Raw genomic sequence first — 26,931 nt, forward strand, 5'->3', positions numbered from 1 at the left:
GCATGTGCTTTGATAACTGATCTATGTTCTAATTAAGGACAAAACATGTGACTTTGTTATTTTCTATAGAGAATAAACTATGAAATTCCAGATGTTTGCCCGAGAACAATGGTCACCGGTCAACAATTTCCGTCATTAGACAATAGTGCCCCTCCCTTCCAATTCGCTGCCGTTTTCTTTATTACCAACAGTAGAACGTATAACAAAACATTTGTAGACTGTTTCAGTCCTCTGGTACAACATAGCACATGTTGACCTCAAACCCAGTCAACAAATGTGTATGCTATCTATTTCTTAATTTGTATTAAAAACTTCTAGAGTCCCTCTAAATTGACATTCCTAACAGAGGTTTTTCCTATGTACCTGTATTCAATCATTTGTGTGTACATCTATACGCATTTTCTCCCCTGATAAACAGTATTGTTATCAATGCGTATCATCAAATTAGTATAAAAAGTATAAGGTAGTCTAGAACGAACCATGGAACAAACAAGACATGGAATTATTCATAATTCTATAATGGAAAACTAAGCACAAAAATGAAAACGGTGTTGGATTCAAGAGATGGACAAAATCCACAACGACACGTATAATATATATATTTAGTAAGTATGGTATTGGCAATAGAGGTATGTTAATACAATTTATAAAATAGTTAAAAAAAACATTTGTTTTGGTAATGGTTTATAGACAGCAAACGTCTTCCTATGTGTACATGTATAGTGTATAAGTAATGCAAACTTGAAGAGGATGTCATGTGGTATTGTTAAAACAGGTTTGATGAAATATCACAGATAATAACACATTGAGTACGTAATCAAAGTAATTACGCACGACTAGAGGTATTTTTAAACTTCATCGTCCTAAACACTAGTGCTGGATAGTAGTTTTGTTTCGCAAACACAAATTAATTAAATAATTTGCAATTTGGACGGAGGACCGTATAAGGAAATTGATTTTTAACCTTCTCTTTCTGTCTCCCTCCCTCTCCTTCCTCTCTCTCTCTCCCCCCTCCCTCCCCCTCACCTCTTCTCCATCTCGCTCCCCCTCCCCACTTGCTCTCTTTTTCTGGTGTATTCTTTCGAAAAAATAAAGTTATTTATTACTATGGAGTTTCCAAGTAAAACATCATTGTCGAATATCTTTAAATCTGTAAAAGTGAAACATGAGAGACATTTATCACAGAAATGCTGACGTCATTAAATATAGTGTATATCATTCATCACAGACAATATATAATAGAAAAAAAATAAAATATTATTGTTCTCATATAAAAATATGACAACTAGTAGAAACAGAAGACGAGTCCTATTCTACCAGCAAGTCTATTTAACGCCAAAGACAAGGTCAACAACAATTTATATACACAATTGAATAATATATAGTATAATATATATTGTTTTGGAACTTGACCAGAATGCAAACTGCCACACTGTACAATAATCGATTAACAGACTGCTCTATGTGTGTCAATGCACATACCTGTAACACGCATATTAATGAATTATGTATCTTAGTAACTTGAGCCACATAACAAGTTGTTATGACGTTACATGGAGAATAACAACTGCGTTTATATTCAATTGAGTAGTAACGATAGAAAAATGGCGCCTATACAACAACACACCAATGTATTACACATTAACATACACTGACGGTTCTTCGAACTTGACTTATGGTATCTCCATATTGCAACTCGTCAATTTCCGTTATGTCAGAAGTAGAGAAATCCAAATAAAACTGAAGTAATCTAAGCTTGAACGATTTTCAAAATGAAATCGTGTTAAAAATGACAACATAATTATCATATACTAAAGACCTTGCATCTATCACACAAACAAGTGTACCTTTGTAGTTGACATTTATAATTTTGTGATGCGTTTTTCTGTTATAATTCGTAAAGATGTGCATTCAATGCACCTCCTGTCCACATTTACAATTACAAAAATGCATTAGAGAATCTTAAGACTCCTAGCGACATGTTAAAGTTACCGTCCACAGCACCCGACGGATTTACCGGTGTCTGACGGTGCTGTCTGATTCCTAGTAAACCCGAGGAACACTTGCTCAAGTGTAGTCTGGTTCACGGAATAGTCTTCAATGTTGAACTGATCCTTCACCTTTTCCATAGCATCAAACACTCTAGCCAGTGGAATATTGGCATCTGGGATCTGAAAGTGTAAGTAGCCCTGATGGTCACCGTACACTTCTGCCATAGGAAAAGTTGTCATAACATAGTTTTTAATGGGGTCAGATGACAGGATTTCTCCGGCACTTCCGCTGACCCGTATTATCAACGTGTAACCCTGTCCAAACTTGTTCTTGAGGTGCTGTGGACTTCCCAAGCAGACAAACTTCCCATTGACCATGATGACAATCTTTGTACAAAGCGCATCACATTCTTCCATGCTGAAATAGAAATTACACGTTATTATATGCCAAGGGTGTCTCCACATCACCAGAATAAAAGTATGTACAATGTATGTAGATAGAAAGCAATCTCACCAAAGGGATAGACGGAAAACTTTAATACGGCACAATTAATCAACAATGTCCAATTATGGTAAATTGTAAGGAGATATTAAGAATGTTAAACTATGTGTATATAAGTATATTCCAGGTCTAGTAACGGTAGTATATGTACTTACTGATTAATCGCAACACAAAGAAAAACATGAAACTTCATCATGACACAATTAGATAAACAACTCTAAGTGACAGTAAATTGTAGGTGGAATTCAGAGTCTGAAATGTATGTCTGAATGGCAATACATATATATATATATAAGTATATGTCAGGTCTGGGTTTGACGTCTCAATTTCTTCGAAAGTTTTATTGGTATAGTCATTAAAGGAGCATCCCACAAACTACCCAAGCGTAAAGTTAAGACAATTTTGAAATTTTAATGTAAAGCAGTTTAAGGACGACCTGTCATCTGTGTCCTTTCATGCTACTTATGTTTATGAGCATATGAAAGTCTACTTAATGATGTTACTGAGGAACATCTTTTTCCTGAGGAAAAGAATCCTAAAACCAATAAACCACCATTTTTAATAGTAAACTGTGTAAGACAGGTTTTAAAAAGCATATGGCTTTTAACAGATACAAGAGATTTCAAACAGTTAAGTCTTCCTTTTCAAACAAAAGATTTTATTCGCACACTACAGTTTTACGTGACGATGGGAAAGTTGTCACGGATCAATTCCAAGTGTGTAAGATCTTTGATTCACACTCTGTAAATGTCGCCAGTGGTATCGGGTCTGATCTTTATGTTAGTGAAGATCCATCCAAGTGTCCTTAATATCAGTAATAATAAGTAATAATAAGGGAGTACCCCATGGCTCTATACTAGGCCCTTTGAGTTTAAAAAAAACATTTTCATAAATGACATCTTTTATCATATTGGCAATCGTATTTTATACACCTGTACTGACAACACCCTCTCTTTCTCTAGGGATAATTAAAAACATCTCTCTGATAAACAAGAAAAAGGAAGTCAAAATTTAACTCGTTTAGTAACAATGACATATAAGCCATATTTCAGGTCATCTGTTTGGGGGAAAAACGAAGGAAATTCAACTGAATGTGAAAGCTCTATTAACCTGTTGGGAGTTGACATCGACAGTGACTTGAATTTTTATCTACATATTTCAAACATTTGTATATCATCTATATATGCGGCATGAGTTTTTATGTTGCATGAATTTTATTAGCTAGCAATGTTTGAAAAGTTATCTGTGATACATGTTTTAATATCTTACTGTGATAATTTGTTTTGTGTAAGTATAATTGTTTTGTTATTAATAGTCGTAATAATAGCTCTACAGATCTATTGTTTTATTGTTAAAAAACGTCTCTGAACGAGAATTCTTGTATCTTGTTTACGTATACCACCGTATATATACAGCTACATTCACACACACATACCACCATATATATGACCAGTACATACGCACGCTTTCAGTCTTGATTGATCAGTGTAAAATTGTAACTGTCAACTCCCATTTCCATAATATCCAGAAGTAACAGTAAATACTTTTAGATATCATCTGACAGAAAGAGAGATTTGGGACAACTGTTGTGACTGATGAGGCTTACTCACCTAACTTGCGCCCCCACCCCCCAACATACATACATACAATTTATCCTTCTAAAAGAAAAAAAAAGAAAAATGAAAATTAAATAAAATATATTGCTCAATACAGCTTTATAATATGAAAGCAAATGCATGCAAGGACTGAATTTACCGGTAAGAAGTCAACAAGGAAGTGTCACACTCAATGCATTATGAAGAAAAGAGGAAGCAAAAAACGGGAAGAAACTTTGAGAATAGTATAATTAAAGGAATACAGAGACATACTAGGTGAGGTGACCAAGGAGACAGCTAATAAAAAGGCACATTACGAATTATCACTTCATATATATTGATAGTTTATGTCAAGGACTAAGACATATATCGTTATAAATTAACTAAATACATCTATATCAATTAACTTGAAGTAAGAACTAAATTTTGCATAAAAGAATTATAGAATATAACTTCAAAGTTCAAATTCGTTTTATCACCCTTGCCAAAAGCAATGCACTTTTTAACGGTGTAAGTGTCCTTAATGTTCATTAAAGATTTGACATTAAGGCAGCTATGCAGATATCTTGTTTATTACATATACTGCTTTATCAATAAAATAATTTCATTGTCAACTCGATTGCTTGGCAGGTAGTTTTAATGAGTAAGACCAAAAACAAAAGAGTTTTTGTTAAAAGAGAAAGGGAATCGTGAAACGTCTAATAATGGTTAAAAACTTTGTAGTAATTTTCATTCTTTTGGACATTCCGATAATAATATGAATGATTGTTTCTGGTGCAGAACTACATAATAGACAGAAAGGGGAGATAACTATTCAATTTTTAAACAAACAAGAGATAGTTGTCCATATATATAATGGACAAGTCTGAACTGGAACCACTGAAGTTTTCTGTTAGAAGTGACGAGAAATGGCGTTTTATAAAATTTGCCCCATGTTTGTTTGCCTATTTCCTCAAATGGTGTGTTCCATTTTTTGTGTCCTGATGAAATAAGGTCAGATTTAATCAGCATACCTAAAACATTTTTTTTGTCTCTACGAAAATTTTCCAAGTTGAATGATATATATGGTATGCTCCATCCAAGTCTGTGTAGATGTATGTTATGTAAAGAAAAGAAATCCCTCACTGCGGAGTATTTACATGATTGTTTTTCATAAATCCATGTAACGTGTAGAATGGCCAGTGTTGGTGTCTTTCATTAAATCATTTATTACAAAAATGTTTCTTTTTTGTATAATTCTTTATAAAACACTGCAAACCCTCCAAACTTTATATTCCTGTTATGCCAAAGTGGAACTTTCAGTACCTTCTCAAAACGTTTTATCATAATATTTAGTGTTAAAAAGACACCATGATAGCTTATGCATTTTGAGAGATATTAAGCCCAATATGGAGCTAAAGAAAAATTTTATCACGACACAATCAATAAAGAAGTCCAATTAATCGTCAACTATGCATTAAATCTAAAAAAAATAACCCCTTTATCTCGCTTCGAGACTGTCGCACGCACTGATACAAAAATGGCAATAATGACATTCAAGGTATTGCCTATAAAACACTACAGTTACATATAAAATATTACCATGGACAAATTGATCTGTACCAGCATGATATTGATTGATAATATACCTGTGTGAAGTCATCACTAACGTCCTCCCCTTTGTTCTGACGGCTGAAAGCACGTTCCAAAGCTTTCGTCTAGCACCGGGATCCATTCCTGTGGTCGGTTCGTCCAGAAATACGAATGGCGGATCGCCTATCAATGCGATGGCCGTGCTCAGCTTCCGTTTGTTTCCCCCACTGGAAGGAAAGCATAAGATACTCAACTATAATCACTTGATAATAGAATGGGCTTTATTTTCACAATGTTGTGATCTCGGGTAAAACGACAGTAATACAGTACATGAAAAAAGCGATTAGTAAAATCGAAGCATTTAGGTACATCTCATTGTTTCTTTAAACTTCACACTGTAAATATAAGGAAAGTCATTATGCTTAACGATCACCAAGATTACATTAATTTTGACAATAAATACATTTTTGTGTACCTGTAAACGTCACAGTTCTTATCAGCATGCTTCCTCAGCATCATGATGTCGATAAGGTCGTTTACGATCAATTTGATTTCCTTTTCAGGTACTCCGCGGAGTCTAGCATACATAGTCAAAGTTTCCCGACCAGTCATCTGGTCAATCAGGGCATCAAACTGGGGACAGTAACCGAGATTTTGCTGAACCTGTGAACATAATAGGTAGTGAGGATGAATCTTCTTCTTGTATATAGTGTGTTTACTAGTTCATACAGTATATTCTATATGTTACTATTTGATATATTACTTAGGTCTATAAATACCTGTATCAGATGTTGTTTGACATCGTACTTGTTGAGATAAGCATTCCCACTGCTAACAAACACATCACCAGTCATCATCTTAAAAGTGGTTGTCTTTCCTGCGCCATTCTGACCAAGCAAACCGAAGCACTCCTGACTTCCTACGCCAACACTGATTCCACGGACGGCTCGGAAACCGCCATAATTTTTAGTCATGTTGTTTATAATTAAGGCGTCATTTTCCATCAAAGTCTCCAAAGGTGTATCACGGATTCTCCTCCGTTCGTCCAGAACATCACTGTCCTCGTTACCTTCTATTAGTTCTTCTTCGTTTGGATTTATCGCATTCGACCGGTTAGTGACAAGGTAGGCCAGTCGGTTGATGACGCCATACTCAATCATGAGGACGACAGATATGAAGAGCACAGTCTGTAGTAACATGAAGATGATGTAGCGGAGAATACCTGGAGTCTTCCAAGCTAGGTAGTTAGTACTAAACTCGTAACAGTTGGATGTACATCCTGCAAAAGTAAGAACCATCTTAATTGAAAAAAAATGGTTTGTGTCGATCCTGGCTCAATGGAAGGACAGTAACATGCTAGCTGAAATTGGCAGTACACGTATATAATATTATGGGTGTTGTGGATAAAAGGGATGTTGTATTAGTAGTTAAGTCGTCGTAGGCGTGAGATACCACAGAAGGATAATAATTGTTAAAAGATGGGCATTAGAGATTCACACCCGTATCTTGTTTTGAATACATTATTTGTAGATAATGAAGTTTATGTGCAAAGGATTATAGGAATGACGTCATATACTAAACGTAAGAATGGGAAGGAGTGTTGTGGTTCTATTACTGAAGATTAATGTCCAGTAAGGTAAAAGAAACATGATGAACGCACCTGTACAACAACCCAGTGTATTATTTATTGTACACAACGTTTCGTAGTTGACGTCAAGACACGTCTTTAGATTAGCGTAATTGGTGTAGATGTTGTTGAGTCCCTGGCCTAGACAATAGTGCGGAAAGAAGATTGAAAAGAACCAGTCGAGACCGTCACCGACATTCTCTGCTCCCAATGCAGGTATTTGTAGTATAAATACTGCCAACAAAGTTGCTAAACCTGTAATGAAAGGGTAAATGAAACTGACAAGCTGTTAGCATGCTAATGTTACGTATTATAAAATATAGTAGGAGTATCTTGTATCTCAAGTCATTATGATGTATTTTATTCTTTCAACACCAACATGACATTGTTTTCTCGTAATGTGTAATATTACTTGAGTAATTCAAGCTGCTGTCTATTGCTTTATGTTGAATAAACTAACATCTACACTCTATATGTACCTGATAAGATGTTCAGGATGCTGATAGTTGCCATGCCGGTGGAGGGAACATTGAACGGAAAATGCAGCAGATACACAAATGGCAGACAGCACAGTCCGTATATAAAGAACAACAGGAAGACCAGGCCCAAACGATTGTCGTAGACGTAGGCTGGTGTCTGGAATGCTGCAAAGACCACCAGGATCAGCAGGACGGGAATCATATAATTAATTATATCCCAGCAGTAATTTGACAGCCAGTAGGTGAAAGACCCAACTCCACTCACCTTCTGTAAATGTTTCGCACCCGTGGAACGTTCCTTGATGAGGAAAAGTATGAAACTGGTGGATAAGAAGGCCATTCCAAAAAGGACGAGAAATGCTACTACGAAGCCTGTGGCAAGAGCAGTTACGACCACGGTTTCATTCTTCTCAGCTAGTGTCAGCGGTAAGGGATAATTAATAGTAGTTATAGCATCGCTAGTACTACCAAATTCGCGGAGCATTGTGTTAGTCATAAGGCTCAATGATATGGCGGGAGAATGATATGGATCACCATTAAAGTAGGCAGTGAATGTGTTGGACTGGTCAAAGTCACCGCCAACGATATACTTGTTACTGAACGTATCGATACCGATACTGGTTGCCTTGTCTACTGCGTACGTGTCAAACGATGTGGCACCAATATCCTCTCTTGGGTAGGCGGAAAGAAGGCTACTATAGTGACCGGCAATTCGGGTTGAGGCCGCGGTCGGCGATGTCCCATCTGTGTACATTACTGTGGCACTTGTTCCAAACTGGGACAATTTAAGGGTCAAAGCCGGCTCATCGTCATTTGTAGGCGCGGTCTGATCTACAACCAACGCCATGATGACGAATATGACAGGCAGAAATAACTGTACTATTGACACTATTCTGTTCCTCCAACTGTGGATTGCCTTCTTCAGAAACATACCATAAAACTGTTGTACTGCCCAGTTCATGCCCGAGTTTTTAACGGATACAGCAGAACCTAAAAATGAAGTATTATTATTTCATGAGTGTCCGAGAAGGTTACTGACGCGTGATTTTATGACTGGTCTATCATCACAACAAAAGTCTTCAAATTTTCTAAAACATTTCGTCCAAACCGTAAAATAACGACCATGATTACAAGGGAATTGATATTCCCTCTGTCTTACATGACACTGGAGGGAATGGATAAGGCACCAAAACAGGTAACAAAATGCATTTTCAGGATACCACTTGTTTGATTTAGACGTTGTCCTGCCGTCATTTTGTTGTATTTTGATATGCAGACAAGCTAAATCGGGCCATACTGACTTTAGGACATGTTTTCATTCGGCTAATCATATTAGGTAAGAAAACCCCATTAAATTCTTGAAGGTAAGAAACTGCGGCTCGTACCTGCTGAGGTCCCTGGCCCCATTTCCTGTCCGACAATTCCATTAGGGTTCCCATTGCTCTTTTCGTCAATCTGAAATGCGTCATTGATCACACCAGGTTTTACATCATTCTGTTTCTTTAAAAGGCCATCTTTATCTGTATAATCATCCCCTTCCTCGTCATCGTCTTCCTTGCTGGCCCCTTCGCCAACCCTAAATAATACACCATATTGAATTTATACATACCAAATACGTGTACTATGTTATCCTTGGTAGTAGTGTTAGTATTGTGTACTTAACTCCAAAAATACCAATTTTCATACAAAATTATCCGCACTTTTCTGAAATAGTATGATATTCACATCAAGAGAACTTGGCATTTGTTTTATTTATTTACATGTGTTAACTTCAATAATTAAATGTGTTACTTACTTAAGGAAAACCTCCTCCATCGTGGTAGCTGATATACCAAAACTGCTAAGCCCAAGAGATGAAAGTTTATTCTCCAAATCCTCAAAGAGTTTCACAAACTTGCCTGACTCGTCGAAAGGTAAGAGGTAGGATAATTCTGCACTGATTTCACTTTCGATGAAAGCTCGTGGGATGTGGCCCTGTATGAGGTTGGTCACCTTGGATACATCACAGTCTTTTGTCTTAACGGTGACCAAATGATAACCAGCCCCTGCAGAATATGTATGCACATGAACTCCTTTCACATATCATTACCTGAATCTACTGTTGCTATGTTTCACTGACGCACATTGAAACCTGTGTTTGAAACTGTCGTCATTACTGTTTAAAATGACAATTTTTTTTATTGAGACTGAATTACAGAAAACGTTGGAATTTATGACAGGCTCTTATTCTTACAATGATGTATGCACATAAACATGAATTCATACAATCAGGGTGTTGTCTTGTATCATCATGGAGATTGTATAAATGGCACACAGTTGACAAATTCAGAATTAGATAATGTAGAGCAAAATTAATGAAACTGTATCCTTATGGGACTCTTAAGCGATGATACGGGCCTAAATTGGGACAGAGGAAGATCTAAATTTATAAAAAATAAATCAAAATCCCAGAATTCGATCAATGTAATTTTCAATATTGAATAATTTCTAAGAACATCAACTATATTGTACAAAGCACATGAATATATTCCAGACCGTGCCACTAATCAATTGAATTGAATCTTCGCATGCACGTAACGGCAAACCTCGGGGACTAAACGTTCACCAGAAATGTTTATCATCTACAATATTTATCTCGAATATTGTGCTAGAATGGGGCTAAGTTAGTTTGTCTTTGACCTTGATACTTTAGTTTGATCTCATTGAGAAACATTCTATTACCTCATGCGATATAAAGCTGGACGTGTTTAATATTCGTTAGATTGGCTGTTGGTTCCATTGTTGTATACCTTGTACTCATTTTAGAACGTGACATTACTAACTTGACCAAGTTTTTGAATGGCTCTATGTCTGTGAAGCTATCTCCCCCCTCTGAGTTTCAATTAATGGATCCTTGTGTGTAAAGTGACTGGTAACCGGACATCAAACAGACTTAAGTCAGAAAAAAAAACTTATCAATTTGATCCATGCTTTTTATCACTTAGTTTCATATCATTCCAATCAAATTTGTGAGAAGCTTATATAAATCTGGTATGTATGTATGTATGTATGTGCAAACATGTACATGTATACGTTTACATGTATGTGTGTGAAAAGGTATTTATATAAGGGTGTGTACATTTGCACTTGTTTATGCATGTTGATGTATGTTTGTAATATTATGTTAAATGTATATATATATTATTGTTATTGTCTGTGAAACTAAAAAAAAAAAGGTCATGAGTAATTAAAAAGGTTGCAAAGAAAACTCACCGTATGCCTTCTTAAGGAACAAAGACGTCCCACAGCACTTGATGACTCCCTCCGACATGATAGCGATCCGGTCGCCCAAAAGATCTGCTTCGTCCATAAAATGAGTTGACAGCAGGATAGTGCGATCGTCTTTGTACTTACGGAGAATTTCCCACGTCTCCCTTCGTGCGGCTGGATCCATACCCGAGGTTGGTTCATCCAGTATAATTACCTGTAGTTTCCGTGAATTAAAATTATTTCATCTGTCATACAGCTTCAAATGCCATTCTTATCATCATCAATCACCAATCCGTATCTCATAAGTGTAGAGATAAATACAATTTTAGTTCTTCCCTATTACACAGTCAAGTTTAAATACACTCAATACAATATACCGTATCTCAACAGTTCTGGTTGATGTGCGACGGGCCTCTCGTATGTTATTCAGTGAGGTACATATAATCTACTACATAAAGACCCTATCTCTGATGACACTGCCTGATGACGGGGCGTTAAAGCCATCAAACCGACCAACAAAGTGCGTGTAGCTATTTTGACTTCACTGATCAATGTTATTCTTTCACGAATTGCAACAAAAGTGAACTCTGAAAATTCTAATTCCCTTATAAGTGTGTTTAACCGATAGTCCAAGTAGCTATTTAACTTCAATTCTGCTATACATTTTACTGAAATTTTAGACAAAATTCATTGACAGAGGTAACTTTGTATACTGATTGTGATTTGCAGCGACATTCACATAATGATGCTGAATTAGTTATTACATCGATCGGATAACATTTTAACTATTCATAAAGCTGTAAATACTGTCATGTCGACAGTTCTGCCAGTTTTCACAATCATGTTGGAGTGTCAATAGGTCTATGTTATCAGTACCTTAGAGTTTCCAATCAGTGCTATGCCAACAGAAAGTTTCCTCTTTTGTCCCCCGGAGAGTGTTGACGAAAGTCGGCGTCTTTTTGCTTCTATTCCCATCACCTGAATGATGTCATCGATCTCCTTTTTAACTTGATCCGATGGACATCCTTTTAACTGAAATGAAATATTGATTTATCATGTTAGATCACATTAACAGTTCGTCCAATGAGTCCATAAAAAGAACTTGTTGGTATATTGTTATTCAACATTGAGAGCCGGTATTAACAGAACACCTGTTACTCACCTTGGCAAAGAACCACAGATGTTCCTCAACAGTCAAGTTATCATACAGAATATTGTGTTGTGGACAAAGTCCAAGACTTTTTCGGACACCTTCTATATCCTTCCGGATGTCACTGCCGTTAATGATGGCCGTTCCGCTAGTAGGTGGTATGAAACCTAGAATGGTTACCACGAGTTGTTTGTAACGCCAAAAAATGTTTTAAAGTTTATTAGAATCTCCTCAACTAATAGTAAATCATTACAAATCACTACTGATATGTCATGTTCTAGTTTTCTCGAAGCACAAATTTAAGTGACAATGCAATGTAACAGGCGCGCATGATTTATGCATGCCTCTGGCTTTAAGGATTTAAAAAAGGGTTTATCTAAACACGTGACGGTTTTTGATGTAGTGATGGGGGTAGTAAGGATGTGAGTTACACATACCTACAATTTACCATAACTGATACATGTGTGTACAAGTGCGTCATAAGATTGCCTCTTTATAATGGTCAGAGGATATGATATAGTTGCGTGTGTGCTTCACGTACCTGTTATCATAGACATGGTGGTAGTCTTGCCAGCTCCGTTATGGCCAAGCAACACTGTAATTTGGTTCTCATACATGTTTAGTGAGGTATCAGCAACTGCTACCTTCCCATTCTTACTGCTGCCAAATACCTAAACATATCAATTTAGACAGGCGATTCAAATGACATGAGGTCTTTCCTGAACTTTCATGTTGTGGAATTTAAATGGACTTAATATATGACATAGCCTACCTTCCGTAGATGGCTGATGTTTATTCCGGCTTTCAGATCAGTTGGGTCCGGCTCAAACTTGTCTTTATCTTTATGGTCAACACTGATTTCAAGCAGATCCGCCTCTACCTTGGTTCCACACCAGTAGGATTTCTGTGTGTGGCAAATCAAATTGAAACTAATTAGAATAATTAATTGCAATTAAGAAATATAGACGTTTCGGAAACATTATTTCAATTTCAGATACATTATATAAGTATCACAAAAATAATAGATACGCGGAAAAAAGATATCATTACATTCCTGGATGGGAAGAGAATGATGTCTAAATAGCATGTGTATTACTCTTGATTCCTCAATGATGTCGTAATTCAGTGCCTTACCGTGAACGGAAAGTAAAGCGGTTTTGGAATTCCGAATTCACCGGGACGGATATTTTCCATGTACCAGGCCACCAGGAAGTAGATGATACTATCCAACAGAAGCATACCCATAGCGTCCCCTAGTGAGTAGTTGTCATCCACAGTCGCGGGCTCGTTGAAGTTCGACCATTTTGCGCCAGCTCCTTTAGAAGAGAATATACAAAAGAACATTAATATGGCGTCAACACAACAGAATACAACCTGAATATAATGTCTATACAAAAACGATTTTGACTTCAAACAGGAGTATTTACTAAGTTTATGAAATATTTTATAAACCGGAAAGTGGCATGTGTAGTGAAAGAAATGTAAAAATAATACACAAATGAATATCATTTTTCAATACAAATTTAGAATTAGGTACAGTAAAGTCAAGTAATTAAGTAAACTACATCATACAGCTGTTTCGTCATCTTTCAAGGATTTGTAACATTACATAGACATAATGAACGACTTGCTATATTGCCGTGGTCGTTTCAGTACAGTAAATGTCTATTCAACTCTAAAACCGTATGAGTAAGATATTAAAAGTTACCTGTGCCTTCGTATAGACTTATGGTAGTGACCCCGAATGCCATAGCCATAAGGTTGAGCAGGGAGATGCCAACCTTCTCTCCTTTGCCCAACGTATCATAAGATCGACTCAAAAAGAACTGGGGCATGTAGAACAGGAAATATATGATCCCTGCTGCAAAGGCCGCGGAGGTAGCTAGAACATACAAATTATTTCACACCTCAACATAGCTTTATTTTTCCTTTATTTTTCACGAAACGTTATAGTGCTATAGTGACTTAACCATTTGTCTACCTGTTTATTTGGCTAGCTGCATCATGGAAAGCATTTCAATGTACATAAGGTATGCTTCGTTACTGAATTATAATGTATGATCGATAATTTAGATGTGAATGACTTGGTTCAGTTGATTATAGCATCTTCTATGGCTCTCTTTTCAAATAAAAAACCTGATAAATTATGAATCAAACATTACTGAACTACTTTTCAGCGTAGAAACTTTATTGAAAATTATTGTTACATATTCAGAGTGCAGACTACTTTATATAATTCAAATTGATATTTTGATAACCTGCGTCTGGATCCTTATTTCGAATATAATAGGAATCTGTAGCTCATGAAAACTGACGGATGTGTCTCTCTACAACACCCAAGATAATATCCGGCTAATGTTATTACTTCTTACGTGAAGGTGATACTAATCTTGTTTCTTTCTCTTCTCATTATGGATTTATGTATTAGCGAGTTTGTATAAAAACGGGCTTTCATATATTCTTCACCTCAAATTGATATTATTTACAATCAATTTTCATTTACCTTTCTTGAAAATTGTTGACATCATGAAACAAAAGGCGATGATTGATATGCCGAAAAGAAGAAGGAAGATGAATATGAGAGACGGCTGTGAAGCTTGAAAGACACTGCCATTTTTGCCAGCTTTGATTCCGAACAGCAGAGCGAAGAGGAAGCAGATGACGAAGAGGTAGATGAACAATCTGACGAACCAGGACATCCAGTACATAGTGGGACTCATCCCCATTAGTTTCATTGACTCCTAGAAACAAAGAAAGATAAGTTGTACGGCAGTAAATGTGTTATACTAATTTAGAATGAAGGCCATTACATGATTGTCTCTTTCAAACAATCACACTTCATGGGTTACCATTTATCATGGTTGGGCTCATATAGAACCCCAAACATAGTATTCATTATGTGAACTGCATTAATGCTGGTGGTTTGCTACACTCATTCAGGGGCATTGGGAACACTATTAACTTCAGTTTACTACCGTTAAAATTACACCAGTTTTCCTCAAGCTTCTGCTTAAAACCGCAAAAAATTTAATCATACCGTTACAATAAATGAATACCATCTCCTTAATGCTTATTTCTCTGCTATTGTTAATTCGATAAATGAAGCACTTGAAACATTGTCTCCACTGAACTTGTCGTTTTTTAATTACCAAAGTTGTTCATACGACGTTGAACGATACAAAACTTAACCACTTACCTTAATTTTCGTCTCTTTCTCGAGGACGATGTTTTTAGTCGACGTAAACACGGTTACGATGAAGGAAAGCATTAGAAAGAGCGGCATAATGGTAGGCAAAGTGGCTGTCAGATCGTCCTCGACGAATGAAGGATACGCCATTTTCTTCAGTTGTATGTTGTAGGTAGTTCCTAAGGTATTGCTCGGATATTTATTGTCTATGATGGCTTTGTCTATAGCGTATTGTAGTGCCAGAAACCCTGTCTCGTAGTAGTCTGAAACAGTGTTATTTTACGTTGCTCTATATTAGGATATAGTAGTCTAATGACTATCTCATAAAAGATTTAAACAACATCAAAAGGTTTTAAAAATAAAAAATAGCCAAATAATGTTTCAATTTACAATAGACAATGAGGTGTTATGTGCGTTGTACAATGCAGTCCTGAACTGTGGCAATTAATTAAACGATGGTCATTATTCTAAAAAAAAAACCGATGATAATTGCTCTTTATTTTTTTTATCTACATCAGTATTTCTTGTTAATCTTTAGAGCAGGGAAGACAACATCGTGTTTAGTACTTTGTGGTATCAGTTATATCGGGAAAATAACCCCCATTTTATTTTGTTGATTGTTGATGCATTGTGGTTACACGATAAATACATCATACAGCTGTTTCGTCCTACTAGGACTCGTCCGTGATGCAACACCATACAGCTGTTTCGTCCTACTAGGACTCGTCCGTGATGCAACACCATACAGCTGTTTCGTCCTACTAGGACTCGTCCGTAATGCAACACCATACAGCTGTTTCGTCCTACTAGGACTCGTCCGTGATGCAACATCATACAGCTGTTTCGTCCTACTAGGACTCGTCCGTGATGCAACATCATACAGCTGTTTCGTCCTACTAGGACTCGTCCGTGATGCAACATCATACAGCTGTTTCGTACTTATATGACTCGTCAATGGTGCTACATCATACAGCTGTTTCGTCCTTATATGACTCGTCAATGGTGCTACATCATACAGCTGTTTCGTCCTTATATGACTCGTCAATGGTGCTACATCATACAGCTGTTTCGTCCTTATATGACTCGTCAATGGTGCTACATCATACAGCTGTTTCGTACTTTTATGACTCGTCAATGGTGCTACATCATACAGCTGTTTCGTCCTTATATGACTCGTCAATGACGAAAAGGGACTAAAATGTTGAAATCTAAGACGCAAGTCGGGAAATAAAACGATTCATTCTATAAGTGAAATATTTAATCTTCAAACATTATATGCAGTACGCAATGATCTGTCAATCATTTTACAAGGTTGTATCAGATGTTAATCCAGAACAGACAGTCTCTACGATATGATTCCATGGGTATCTTTTTCTCCCATCATTCACAGGCTTGTCACCCGTTTTACTTGTTCAAGATTTCTCGGTCAACCCCTAGGGTATGATAGCGCTTGCACCGGAAGTGAACCGGAACTACTTCTACACACGTCGTCTGCTACATGTATGTAAACAAATACACATGTCCGAATTTACCAATAGCTCAAAACCATGTTTGAAATAGGAGACACTGTCAGCATAGGATCTGAAGGTAGGAAGCGCAAGATTATTGACACTTTCGCCCTATAGAAACGTATATGATGCATAAAGTCCACATGACATGTCTATGCGAAATAGTTTTTACCTGTTTGTTTATAAGCTGATTATCACCGAAGCTAAGGCTCTCTGAGAAAAAGTATGATGGGAGAAAAATAATCATCCCCTACCTTGAGGGTGTAACAGAGAAATCTCCAACCCTCGGGGTGACATTCTTGGTTGAGGCTATGCCCTGGAGATTTCTCTGTCACACCCTCAAGGTAGGGGAATATTGTATTAATCATGTATCAATAATAACCGCAGTAAAATATCGAAACTTGGAAAATGACAATAGATACTCATTTTATAGCTGAAGGTTATGATGTTTTACTTCACGCTGCCACCCACGTAATTACCAGTAACAGAAATCCAAACTCACTGTAACCACAACATAACACCACCACAAGGATACAAAAGGATGCCTTGTCACCAAGGATACACCAAGACTGACAACAAACAGGGTCATTTTATCATGACAACGAAAACAGGAGTACCGATTCTAGTGTGAGATCTATCCATGTCGTGTCATCAATCATAAAGGCAGACATGAGAGACCTCATCAACAGAACTATTAACTTTGTGCGTCATTTTCTGAAGTATAATTACAACACTCTAATCTTCTCAACCATTCTGATGACTGTGACGCACATCATAATCACTGGTTCGATCAACCTTATTTAGACGACGTAAACAAAAAGAAAATCGAACCTACATCATTATTCAAGGATAGTGTGTTTGTTGTTGGTCTTGTGCTTTTTTCGGAAGTCTCCACGTAAATCTTTCTTTTGTTCATATTTTGCCCAAGTTCCGTCATGGATATTGAGTTTGTGCTAGGATTATGTTAATATTACGTAATATTCTATAGCATTTGTTGTGCTCCATATCAATCGTGTGTTCTACATTAATTGTTGTGGTCTATGTAATTTTTTTGTATTCTATATCATTCATTGTGTTTTAAGAGCTGTAACATATACATAAAAAACAAGAACAAAAAAATAAAAGTTAAATTAAATGTGCGTCCGTGACAGAAGGTCAGATGCTAGATACGGATATGTTGATATGTATTCGTAGTTTCAGATTGGTCTGGGTAGAGGTTTTGAAATGCCACAAAATGTGGAACCATCAGGAGGTCCCATTAAATAATAATGTTCAACACAGAGAACGATTAAAGCCGTCGATTCAGACAAGTAAATTACACTTACCGACACCATATGTAAATATTAACCTTAAATATTGACATTAGATTTTATATATCGACCCTAATGTTGGCACAGTTCGTATGATGAAAATATGGATTCTGTCTGCTCATCTGTAATATCTAGAACATGTCTGACAGCACTTGAATCATATATTTTCATCAGACAAAGATAGAGTCGATCAATCATCTCGCGATGATGAATTGTTCATCTCATCAGCAAATAAAAGCTTTTCGTTTTGTTTTTCCAAACGAAATTACTCGGGTCGTGCTGTACTAAATCTAAATTAAATAATCATTTACAGCATTTAGCTCTAATTTAAATACTTGTAGGATCTAGTAGAACCAAGAAAACCAACTAAGAAACTGCATCGTCCTTCTAGGACTCGTCAATCATGCTAAGAGACTAAATTTTAGACCTAGAAGGTGCCTGAAAACTTCTTCCTCTAGAATATTCATTCAAATGTCAATATTCACATTTATTACGCTAATACCGATATTACTAAAATGAGCAAAAAAAGTGAAAATAAAACATCAATAACAGCTTAATCAATGTGATACTGACATTAAGTTATCATTTTATCCCGATCTGTGATGCTTTCAATTTCCCATTGTACATTTACCATTTCTGGATAGCATTCTCCCTGCAGCCCCAACCTACGGTGTTTAAATGATGCAATTAATCCGATATTCTGGGGCCTGATCACGAGTTTCTGTGCAAGATGTCGGAGACTGACAGACAAATAATTGGGATCTGATTCCCAGTTCTTTTTAAGATTAAACGAACCGGAGTTTGAATGTGAGTTTCGTCTCGGATCAATTTCTATGGTAATTATTTCTCTCTGAATTTCTTGATTTTTTTACCGAATTATAATTATATTATGTGTTTTGGACTTTTTGTTTTGCCAACATACACTTTTTGTTCCTTAAACGGAGCTGGAATCTAGTTCCCCGTTCCGTTTAAGGTTTAATGGAACTGGAAAATGAATGTAAATTCTGTATTAGACTTATTCCTTTTAAAAAGCTATGGTAGTCTTAACTTCTATCTGAAAGGTTGTGGGTTCGATTTCTGTACCGAATTAAAATCAAACGGAACTAGGATCTGATTTCAGTCTCGTTTTTCTTGATTTTTTCCTGTAAAACAAACATTCTCCCCTATCGTTTTTTTGGACTATCATTTTTCAATAATTTCCCGCTTTCATGAAAATTTAAGAGAATGGTACTTGGATAAAGAAAACTATAACGTAAAATTGCTCTCAGTTTGATCAAGCAATGAAAACTTTGAAAAACGACTTAAATCCTTTATTTGACAGTGGTCTAAAAGATAACATTTTTAAAAGACTTTGAAAGAGAAATATAAGGAATATTTTTCATAAAAATATTTAATATTTTGCAGAATTTAATATTTTTTTCCAAGATCAAGCACAAGCAAAAATATTTATTTTCGGGTCCTAAAAATTAAGAAAGGAACCCTACTAGTCAAAATGTAGGTATTTGAAATCTATGATTGGTGGTAATGATTCAAATTAATCGAAAATCTTATCAACATTTTTAGAGTTTTATTCTAAAGAATTATCTTAGCAATGGAAAAAAATCTGTCTGAATTGTTGACACTGTTCAGCGAATCATACCGTCAACCACCATGTATCCACTACACTTATAAAAACAACTATAGATAACAAAGATATATATACAAGAAGTCTCATCTATCAAGTTGGATTTTTATATTCACACTGAGTTACCTGCTGATTTTTGTTAAACATGACTTTCACAGCCCTTTCTTATCACCGTTTTCATTTTAGCTGCAAAAATAGTGTCTAGAAGACAAATGCAAGGTAAAAACAGAAGAAAATACTTACAAGGCTCCCCAGCAGTGGAAAAATTGTTTCTGTAACCAGGCGCCTGGAAAAACTGATAAGAACGATCTGTATACCATTTCTTATCTTCAGCTTTGTCATAAAGCGCCACTCTAAGGGAGTAAGTCACGTGGCTGGGAAGGCTGGACGAATAGTCGGCCGACTCGTCAAACTCAACCGCTGCCCACACCGACGCAGAATTCAGATCGTATGCATTTCGTAATAGAGTAGACGATGCGTAGCCGGTTACTGTGGAAGACATCCGTGAACATGTATATGCAATAGGTCGCAACCATTTCTCGTAGACGACCAGTTATATATAGTGAATATGTGTAATCCCATTATGTTATAGAAGCACTTGAGCTTGTTAATATATTTTTCCAATAAATAAAGGATCTTATACGAGTGTCGATGAAAAATTGAATTGGATAAACATGTTCAAAAATTTGATATGTTACAAGCAATTAGGCGCAATTTATTAAATTCCATATCACATCGGTACCAATGTAAGATTCTATTTATCATATTTCCGTAAAATTAACCACAAACTCTCAAGTGATTTCCCTATAAATCATACGCGGGCGGTACGTTTTTCACTACTGGGACAATCATGTGACGTCATTAAGACATGACTTATTAATTTTGATTTAGGCCTTTAGTTATGTGGTAAATGAATTTTCATGTGACTGTGTCAAATCATACTTGATTCAAACTGCATATTAATGTGTTCAGGTGTGATACACGTTTCAGGAATTAAATATTAAGTCAATATTGATTATTTCCGTATTTTCGTGAAATTCTTTTTTACAAAGGCCAATAAACAATTTAAACATACCTTAATGCCTTAAATAAAAACGGATTGTGTAAGTTTCTCAGAACTTACCGAGGTCCTCCCAATGAACACCAATGAGATGAATGTCTGTTCATTATTCAAATATGTTTAATGATTTTTATAATGCTTCAAAGACGAGGTGAACTAGAGAGGAAGGATTAAGGACAGCAGGCTGTAAATGGAAGGGTTTTCAACATCGACTGTTCATAGAAAGGGGAAGGATGTGCACGTACTGTTTGGTGTACTATTGGCATTGACACATTCATGTTTATTTTCTTTCATATACCACCTTGTTGACAAGAGTTTGCCAGCGTTAGATGGCTATGTAAGAAAATTCTATCTTACTTAGGGTTTTACGTGCGCATCGTCTGCATGTTTACATTGTCATGTCAACAAAGTCACAATTTTCTGTCAAGATTAAAAGTTAGGTAAGTAAAAAAATGTACATATCAATAACAGCATGATAAATGGGAATATTGACATTAAATTATCATTTTAGAGACAGAAATTATCCAATAAATTGTTATTAGTTTTGGGAGTTGAGTTACCTGACAGAAATCCTGAGAGGATTTTGATGTAGTTATTGAGCAAATAATACGTTTTTGTGATTGTTCTTCGACCTTCGTTAAATATTCAGGAGGAATCATGTTGAAATGTAAGTATTTTATCTGTACCTGTAGCATTTCCACCTAATGCCGTATTCACTTTGGTCGACATGACGTCGTTGATAGCTGTGGAAGTCGGAGAGTAGTAGATATTTTTCCTCGTCGTGGACGGTACCGCCAGACCCACACTGCTCACCGAAAATGCATCCCACGTGGACGCCGTGCTGTTGTCCGTGGTACTAGTAAGGAATCGGATGATAAGCATAAGAAACGCGAACGCCAACGGCAAGACAATCTCGAACACTGTGGCACATGTCCTCCTCCTCGAGACTGTGAAATTCTTCCATAATAGCAATCCAAACTGCATTAAAAGCCCCATGTCTTATTTTACCGGAAGTAGTACACCACTTTTATATAGCGTCCATGGTAACAGAATATCTAGTCAGAAGTTACGGTGTATTCCCGACACAAACGAATCTTCCAATGGTGGTGGTGCTAAGACAAGCTGGTACCTGTGTACCGTTTGTAAGAAGTAGGTAACCAGCTGACACTGACTGGCTGTTATGTGCCAGTAATATATTGATCCTGTGGCTGGTCTAGTGTAGGACTGCGTATCCCTGTGGACTACCGACTGTATATATGAACAGTGCTTGAGGTTACAATCTAGCACGCAGAACGTGTACCCGAGTGTGACTTGGTCGTTTGTATATGTGTCTATTTAAACACGCGGACCAACACCTCGGATTCTTTGTTAGATTTTTTATTCTAAACGTGTATTATTTTTATACAAGCCAACCTCGGATCAAGAACAACGACATGTATATACGTGTACAGTTCAGTTCATGTGTACTGTACTTCTATACCGTGACTCAGAACCAAGTGATATCCTTTATTACGAAATCATTAAATGTCTATCATATTAACTGAACAAGTGTGAACACAACAATGTCTTTATAAAACACACAAGTAAACAGCATCCTTTAATATAAATTCAGAAACAGTTAATGTTTCTCCGATCTTGATTGTTTCTTGTCATCAGATCACAACGAGATACATCACAATCGTATAATACTATACCATGACAAATATTGGGAAAATATAGCATATTACAATGAGTCGATTTAGCCTGATACAGCAACATGTTAAACAATACCATAAGTACATTAATTTACTACTGAAACATTCGTAGATATCAAATACACTATAGCATGAAGACCTTTCATAATTAAGTATATTCTAGCAGACACCGAAATACACATAAATAATTGTCAATAATAAGATTTACAATGCTGAATTATTTACACCATACAATAGAATGCATTACTTCAATCTATTTTTTGTGATATACAAATAGAGTGTTGCAACAAAGAGCTTTACACAGTTTACAAAGAAAGAGAAAATGGGAAAATTACACTTTTATCTCTTTATCATGTCCTTACTGTTTCTCGCCATTGTTGTTTTTTTTCTCAGAATGAAGACACACATTTTCAAAAGTTTCCATTTTCCATTTATTTATTTTTTGAGATATGCCTTTTGTACTACAGCAAAGTCAATCTGAGCGAATTTAGTTCAACCTAATATTTGTTGCTGTTGTTGATAATTTGGGAAAATTTCAGTAGCTAAATTTATTAGAAATTATATAAGTATAACAATATTTTTGACTTATTGGCTTGAAAACATCCAGAAATGAGTCCCGTGACTTTAGAATGTATTTTAACATTTTCACGTCGTGTACCATACAATGGGGTATGGATACAAGATATCTTTAATATTTATCACAAATTAAGAGACAAAATATTACATTGTGGTCTATCATTCACAAAAAATAACACTTTTGGTGATCGTAAGACTGGTTATTATAAGTGACTATTATATGTCCATATTTGAAAATCAAATACTATAAAACTAACTTAATTTGGTGCAAGAAAATTTTGAAAAAAATGAGCGAAATCATTAATTCTTACATTCATAAGAACTGCTATATTAACGACATACAGAAACTGTTGTCATATTTTAGCGTAATATCTCCCGCGCGGAATGCACTAAACAAAACTTTGACTTGAGCTAAAATATGTACAACTTTACGTTTACAGTCTAATGGTAGATAATATTTGATAATGTAGAAACTTGAGATCTCAACTTACATGAAATGTTTTCTCGATGGTGTTGATAACATTAATCGTTAATTTAAAACATGTAGGCCAGACTGCATAGTAATAGCAGACTTCAGACTCCAAAGTTTTGGAAACTGGACAATTTTGTTTTAGCAGAGGTGTGTAGAAGTTAAACGTTGCAAAAAAGAAAAAGAAAAAGAAGTGGTCAGCATATTCGGTTTTGAATTAAACTATGCCTTTCAGTATCAATTAAGAATGAGATAAAGTGTTATACACGCAGATGTTTCGGGCTTTTCGAACTCAAAATTGATGCTATAGGCTTTAATTTTTAAACCAGAGAGGGGGCTGAGGAAAATGCAAAGTGATAAAATAAAATGTCAAAATCTGAATGGGCAGATGTGCTAGCCCCTAACTGAATAAATTTTCATATTTTTGTATATATATTTTATAATCTCAAAGAAGCGTGAAATGCGTGTATGTATTCATAAGCGTTCCACTTTTCCAATGAAACATGGCAGGCAGGTAATGACAAAAGAATTGAACTAAAATAGACATTATTTCCAACCATATACATGCTTCGGTGTTATTTAAATGTTTATTTAAAAGTCCTCGAATGTAAATACACGTAGTTCACTGACTAAGGTCAATTGACATTTCCGATACGTTTCGTAATTACATGTATGTAAGGTCGCGGTACGTTTTGTGCATGTCTTCGATAATGAAAAAACCCCTTTACCTATAAAATGGTATACTGAAGGGACTGGTACAGCTATTTCTCATTGTCAGGTCAATATATAGGCCGCATCAATATTCCACATGAATATATATCGGATTTAGTCTTTTATGTTGATCGATCGGCCTGCCAAGTCTATGAGGTATTTCGCAATGCAATACTAACACACACTGAAGGTAGAGAATAATTTGATTTCTCGAAAGAATTGTTTGAAATGAAAATTTTCAGAGACAATTTATTTCAGAACCATCGTATATATGTTGACGAATTGTATTTCATGCTCAAATGTCCATTTTATACTAACTTAAGGGTGATATGTCTGAAGCCACATTACATGTATTATCTTCACCCAAGCATGTTCAACCTCTGTTTCAGAGGTAAAACTGTTGTGTATTCTTTGTGAATACAGAGTATTTGTTTTCAAGAAAAATGCCTATTCAATGTAGTAATGTATAATTGTATTATCACACAGGTACACGTGTGTAAACGTATGTGTTATTATTCAATCAACACTCTCCTATACAAAGTCACCATTGTGTTCAATATGTATGTTTTTGTATCCTGTAAGCCGCCATGCTTACAGCAATCAAACTGAAAATTGAAATGGATGTAACCGTCTTATAAACATAGATATTTCATACACAACTACATTAATTAAATTATCGTTACATGGTCATAGCAGTTATTCTATTTTACTCCAACTGAGACAGGATGTGTGGCAGGAACATCATCAGATAAGACCTGTTATCTCATTCTATCCGCCCTCCAGTTATCTACAAGGATCTAACATCCGGAAACAAAGATGAACAAACAATAAACATGAAAACCAAACTAATCTATACAAACAAGGATACCATGCCTTGAAAATCAAACATTATACTTTGTTATTTAAAATCAGGTGAGATAACTGGAGATTTAAAATCACCTTTTTATGTTCTTGATCAATAACACAAAACTCAGCGTGTTCGGTGCATAAACCACCAACAGTACACTCGTCTTTATTGGCATGGACTTATAACACAAGATTATACATTAAGACGATCTTCACGATTTAACAAAAAATCTCAGTATTTTTACATTGATAATGACCTCCTTTCTTTGGCCAATCAAAATGACGTTACATAATGACGTCGATATTTTTATGTTATAGTATGATAGCACGGGGTGCATATTTCAGAAAAATCAACTGTCGTTGTTTGTAGGGTGACATACTTGATATCTATACACAGTGATGTAGAAGTCCGTAGAATTCGTTTAATCCGTGATGTCGCTTTAAAACTTCATTTAATTGTATAGTTGAATGCATTTAGCCGATACAATGATTTTTCCAATGTTAACAACGATGTTTTTTACCAGTTTCTATGTTGGAAATATGTTATCCACAATTTCAACGTATACTTACTTATGCACTTCAGTATACAATACAGTGTGCTGTTACAATATAGTCATCAACTGAGAAGGGAGATAACTCTTAACATTACATTAAAACCCATTCGTTAAACATTTGGCGATGTCAAAAGCAGAGCTGCACTCTGAACATTTCCATCCTACTAATGCCTTTATCCTGATAATTGAAATATCATAACTTACTTGTTATTCATCCCAATCATTATTACTTTTACTGAAATAAATACGAGCCATTTCATCCTCACATCTCCTTTCAGATGAACAATTAACAATTCGTAGAAATCATATACATCTTGGTCTTACTAAAGGCGAAGATGTAAAGATGACTTAACATATACAGAAAGTCTTTGTTAGTGTTTTTAAACGAATCAACATTCTTCTGAAGTCAATAAAATCAGTAGATCATTGCTATCATATATTAAAGCGGCTTTGGAATATGCTAATTTGGTTTGGGATAAATGTTCTGAAGAACATAACAGTTAGATGTAGGAAGATTAACCACAAGGCTACAGACGGGAACATCAGATGAGGGAGTTAGAGAATACAATGGACAGCATCGACAGAAACAAAAAACCGGAAAAAACATAAACTAATACATCAGTTATTACACAATAATTCACCATGTTCTTGAAAGGATATTGTTAATCGTTCAATCAATCGCGTTACAAGGTTAATAGATCCTCTCTGGGAACATGAATTTTTCATCCACCATTATACTAAACAGAAAGTTATTATAATAGGAGTTTTTTTTCCAGTTTTTAAAAAAAGAAATGATAAATATGATTAATTGGTTTCCTCCCTGACTAACTGTCCACCCTTATTTCAGTTTAAGAATTGAAAAATAAATCAAATTCAATCAGAAAAGGAGCTAACCGCCATAGTTAGAAATACCGGGCAAAGAAATATTACTGGTAGAATTTCTGCCCGATTGAGATACTTATACAATGGGCCCGATATTAGATTCTTGTCTAAAGGGAGATTAATAGAATCTTCCCCTACCCTGAGGGTGTGATAGAGAAATCTCCAACCCGAGGGATGATTTTTATTGTTGTCTAACGCGAGGCTCTGCCGAGGGTTGGAGATTTCTCTGTCACATCCTCTGAGGGTAGGGGATGATTATTTTTCTCCCACCCCATTATTTCCGCCACGACGTAAAAAGAAAAAAAATCCCACGGTAGTGTCTGAATGGCGCATGAATATCACCAT

The 26,931-nt window shown here is 35.8% G+C and overlaps 1 protein-coding gene across 1 annotated transcript; it reads right to left on the reverse strand.

Moving 5' to 3' along the window:
- Positions 1-1,988: 1,988 nt before the first annotated feature.
- Positions 1,989-21,850, reverse strand: LOC132546561 (phospholipid-transporting ATPase ABCA3-like). Its single transcript, XM_060210278.1, has 19 exons — positions 21,541-21,850; positions 20,038-20,283; positions 15,362-15,615; positions 14,669-14,906; positions 13,874-14,047; positions 13,300-13,481; positions 12,938-13,069; positions 12,707-12,836; positions 12,178-12,332; positions 11,892-12,047; positions 11,019-11,229; positions 9,562-9,811; positions 9,152-9,342; positions 7,767-8,756; positions 7,321-7,542; positions 6,440-6,939; positions 6,136-6,323; positions 5,717-5,887; positions 1,989-2,409 (listed from the first exon to the last, which is right to left on the reverse strand). The coding sequence occupies exons 1-19, from the start codon at positions 21,848-21,850 to the stop codon at positions 1,989-1,991; spliced, it is 5,121 nt and encodes a 1,706-aa protein (XP_060066261.1).
- Positions 21,851-26,931: the final 5,081 nt, after the last annotated feature.

The sequence above is a fragment of the Ylistrum balloti genome, unplaced genomic scaffold, assembly GCF_031769215.1.
Source record: "Ylistrum balloti isolate Yb309-2 unplaced genomic scaffold, AGI_CSIRO_Ybal_v1 Utg369894, whole genome shotgun sequence".
NCBI classification, from domain to species: domain Eukaryota; kingdom Metazoa; phylum Mollusca; class Bivalvia; order Pectinida; family Pectinidae; genus Ylistrum; species Ylistrum balloti.

What these genes read in the sequence shown, in the direction of transcription:
- LOC132546561 (XM_060210278.1), bottom strand. Translation starts at nt 21,850, where the DNA reads ATGGGGCTTTTAATGCAGTTTGGATTGCTATTATGGAAGAATTTCACA. An exon ending in ATCTGTGGTTCTTTGCCAAG is followed by an intron (nt 12,048 to 12,177) that starts GTGAGTAACAGG and finishes ATTTCATTTCAG; the next exon opens with TTAAAAGGATGTCCATCGGA. An exon ending in ATGGAGGAGGTTTTCCTTAA is followed by an intron (nt 9,343 to 9,561) that starts GTAAGTAACACA and finishes TGTATTATTTAG; the next exon opens with GGTTGGCGAAGGGGCCAGCA.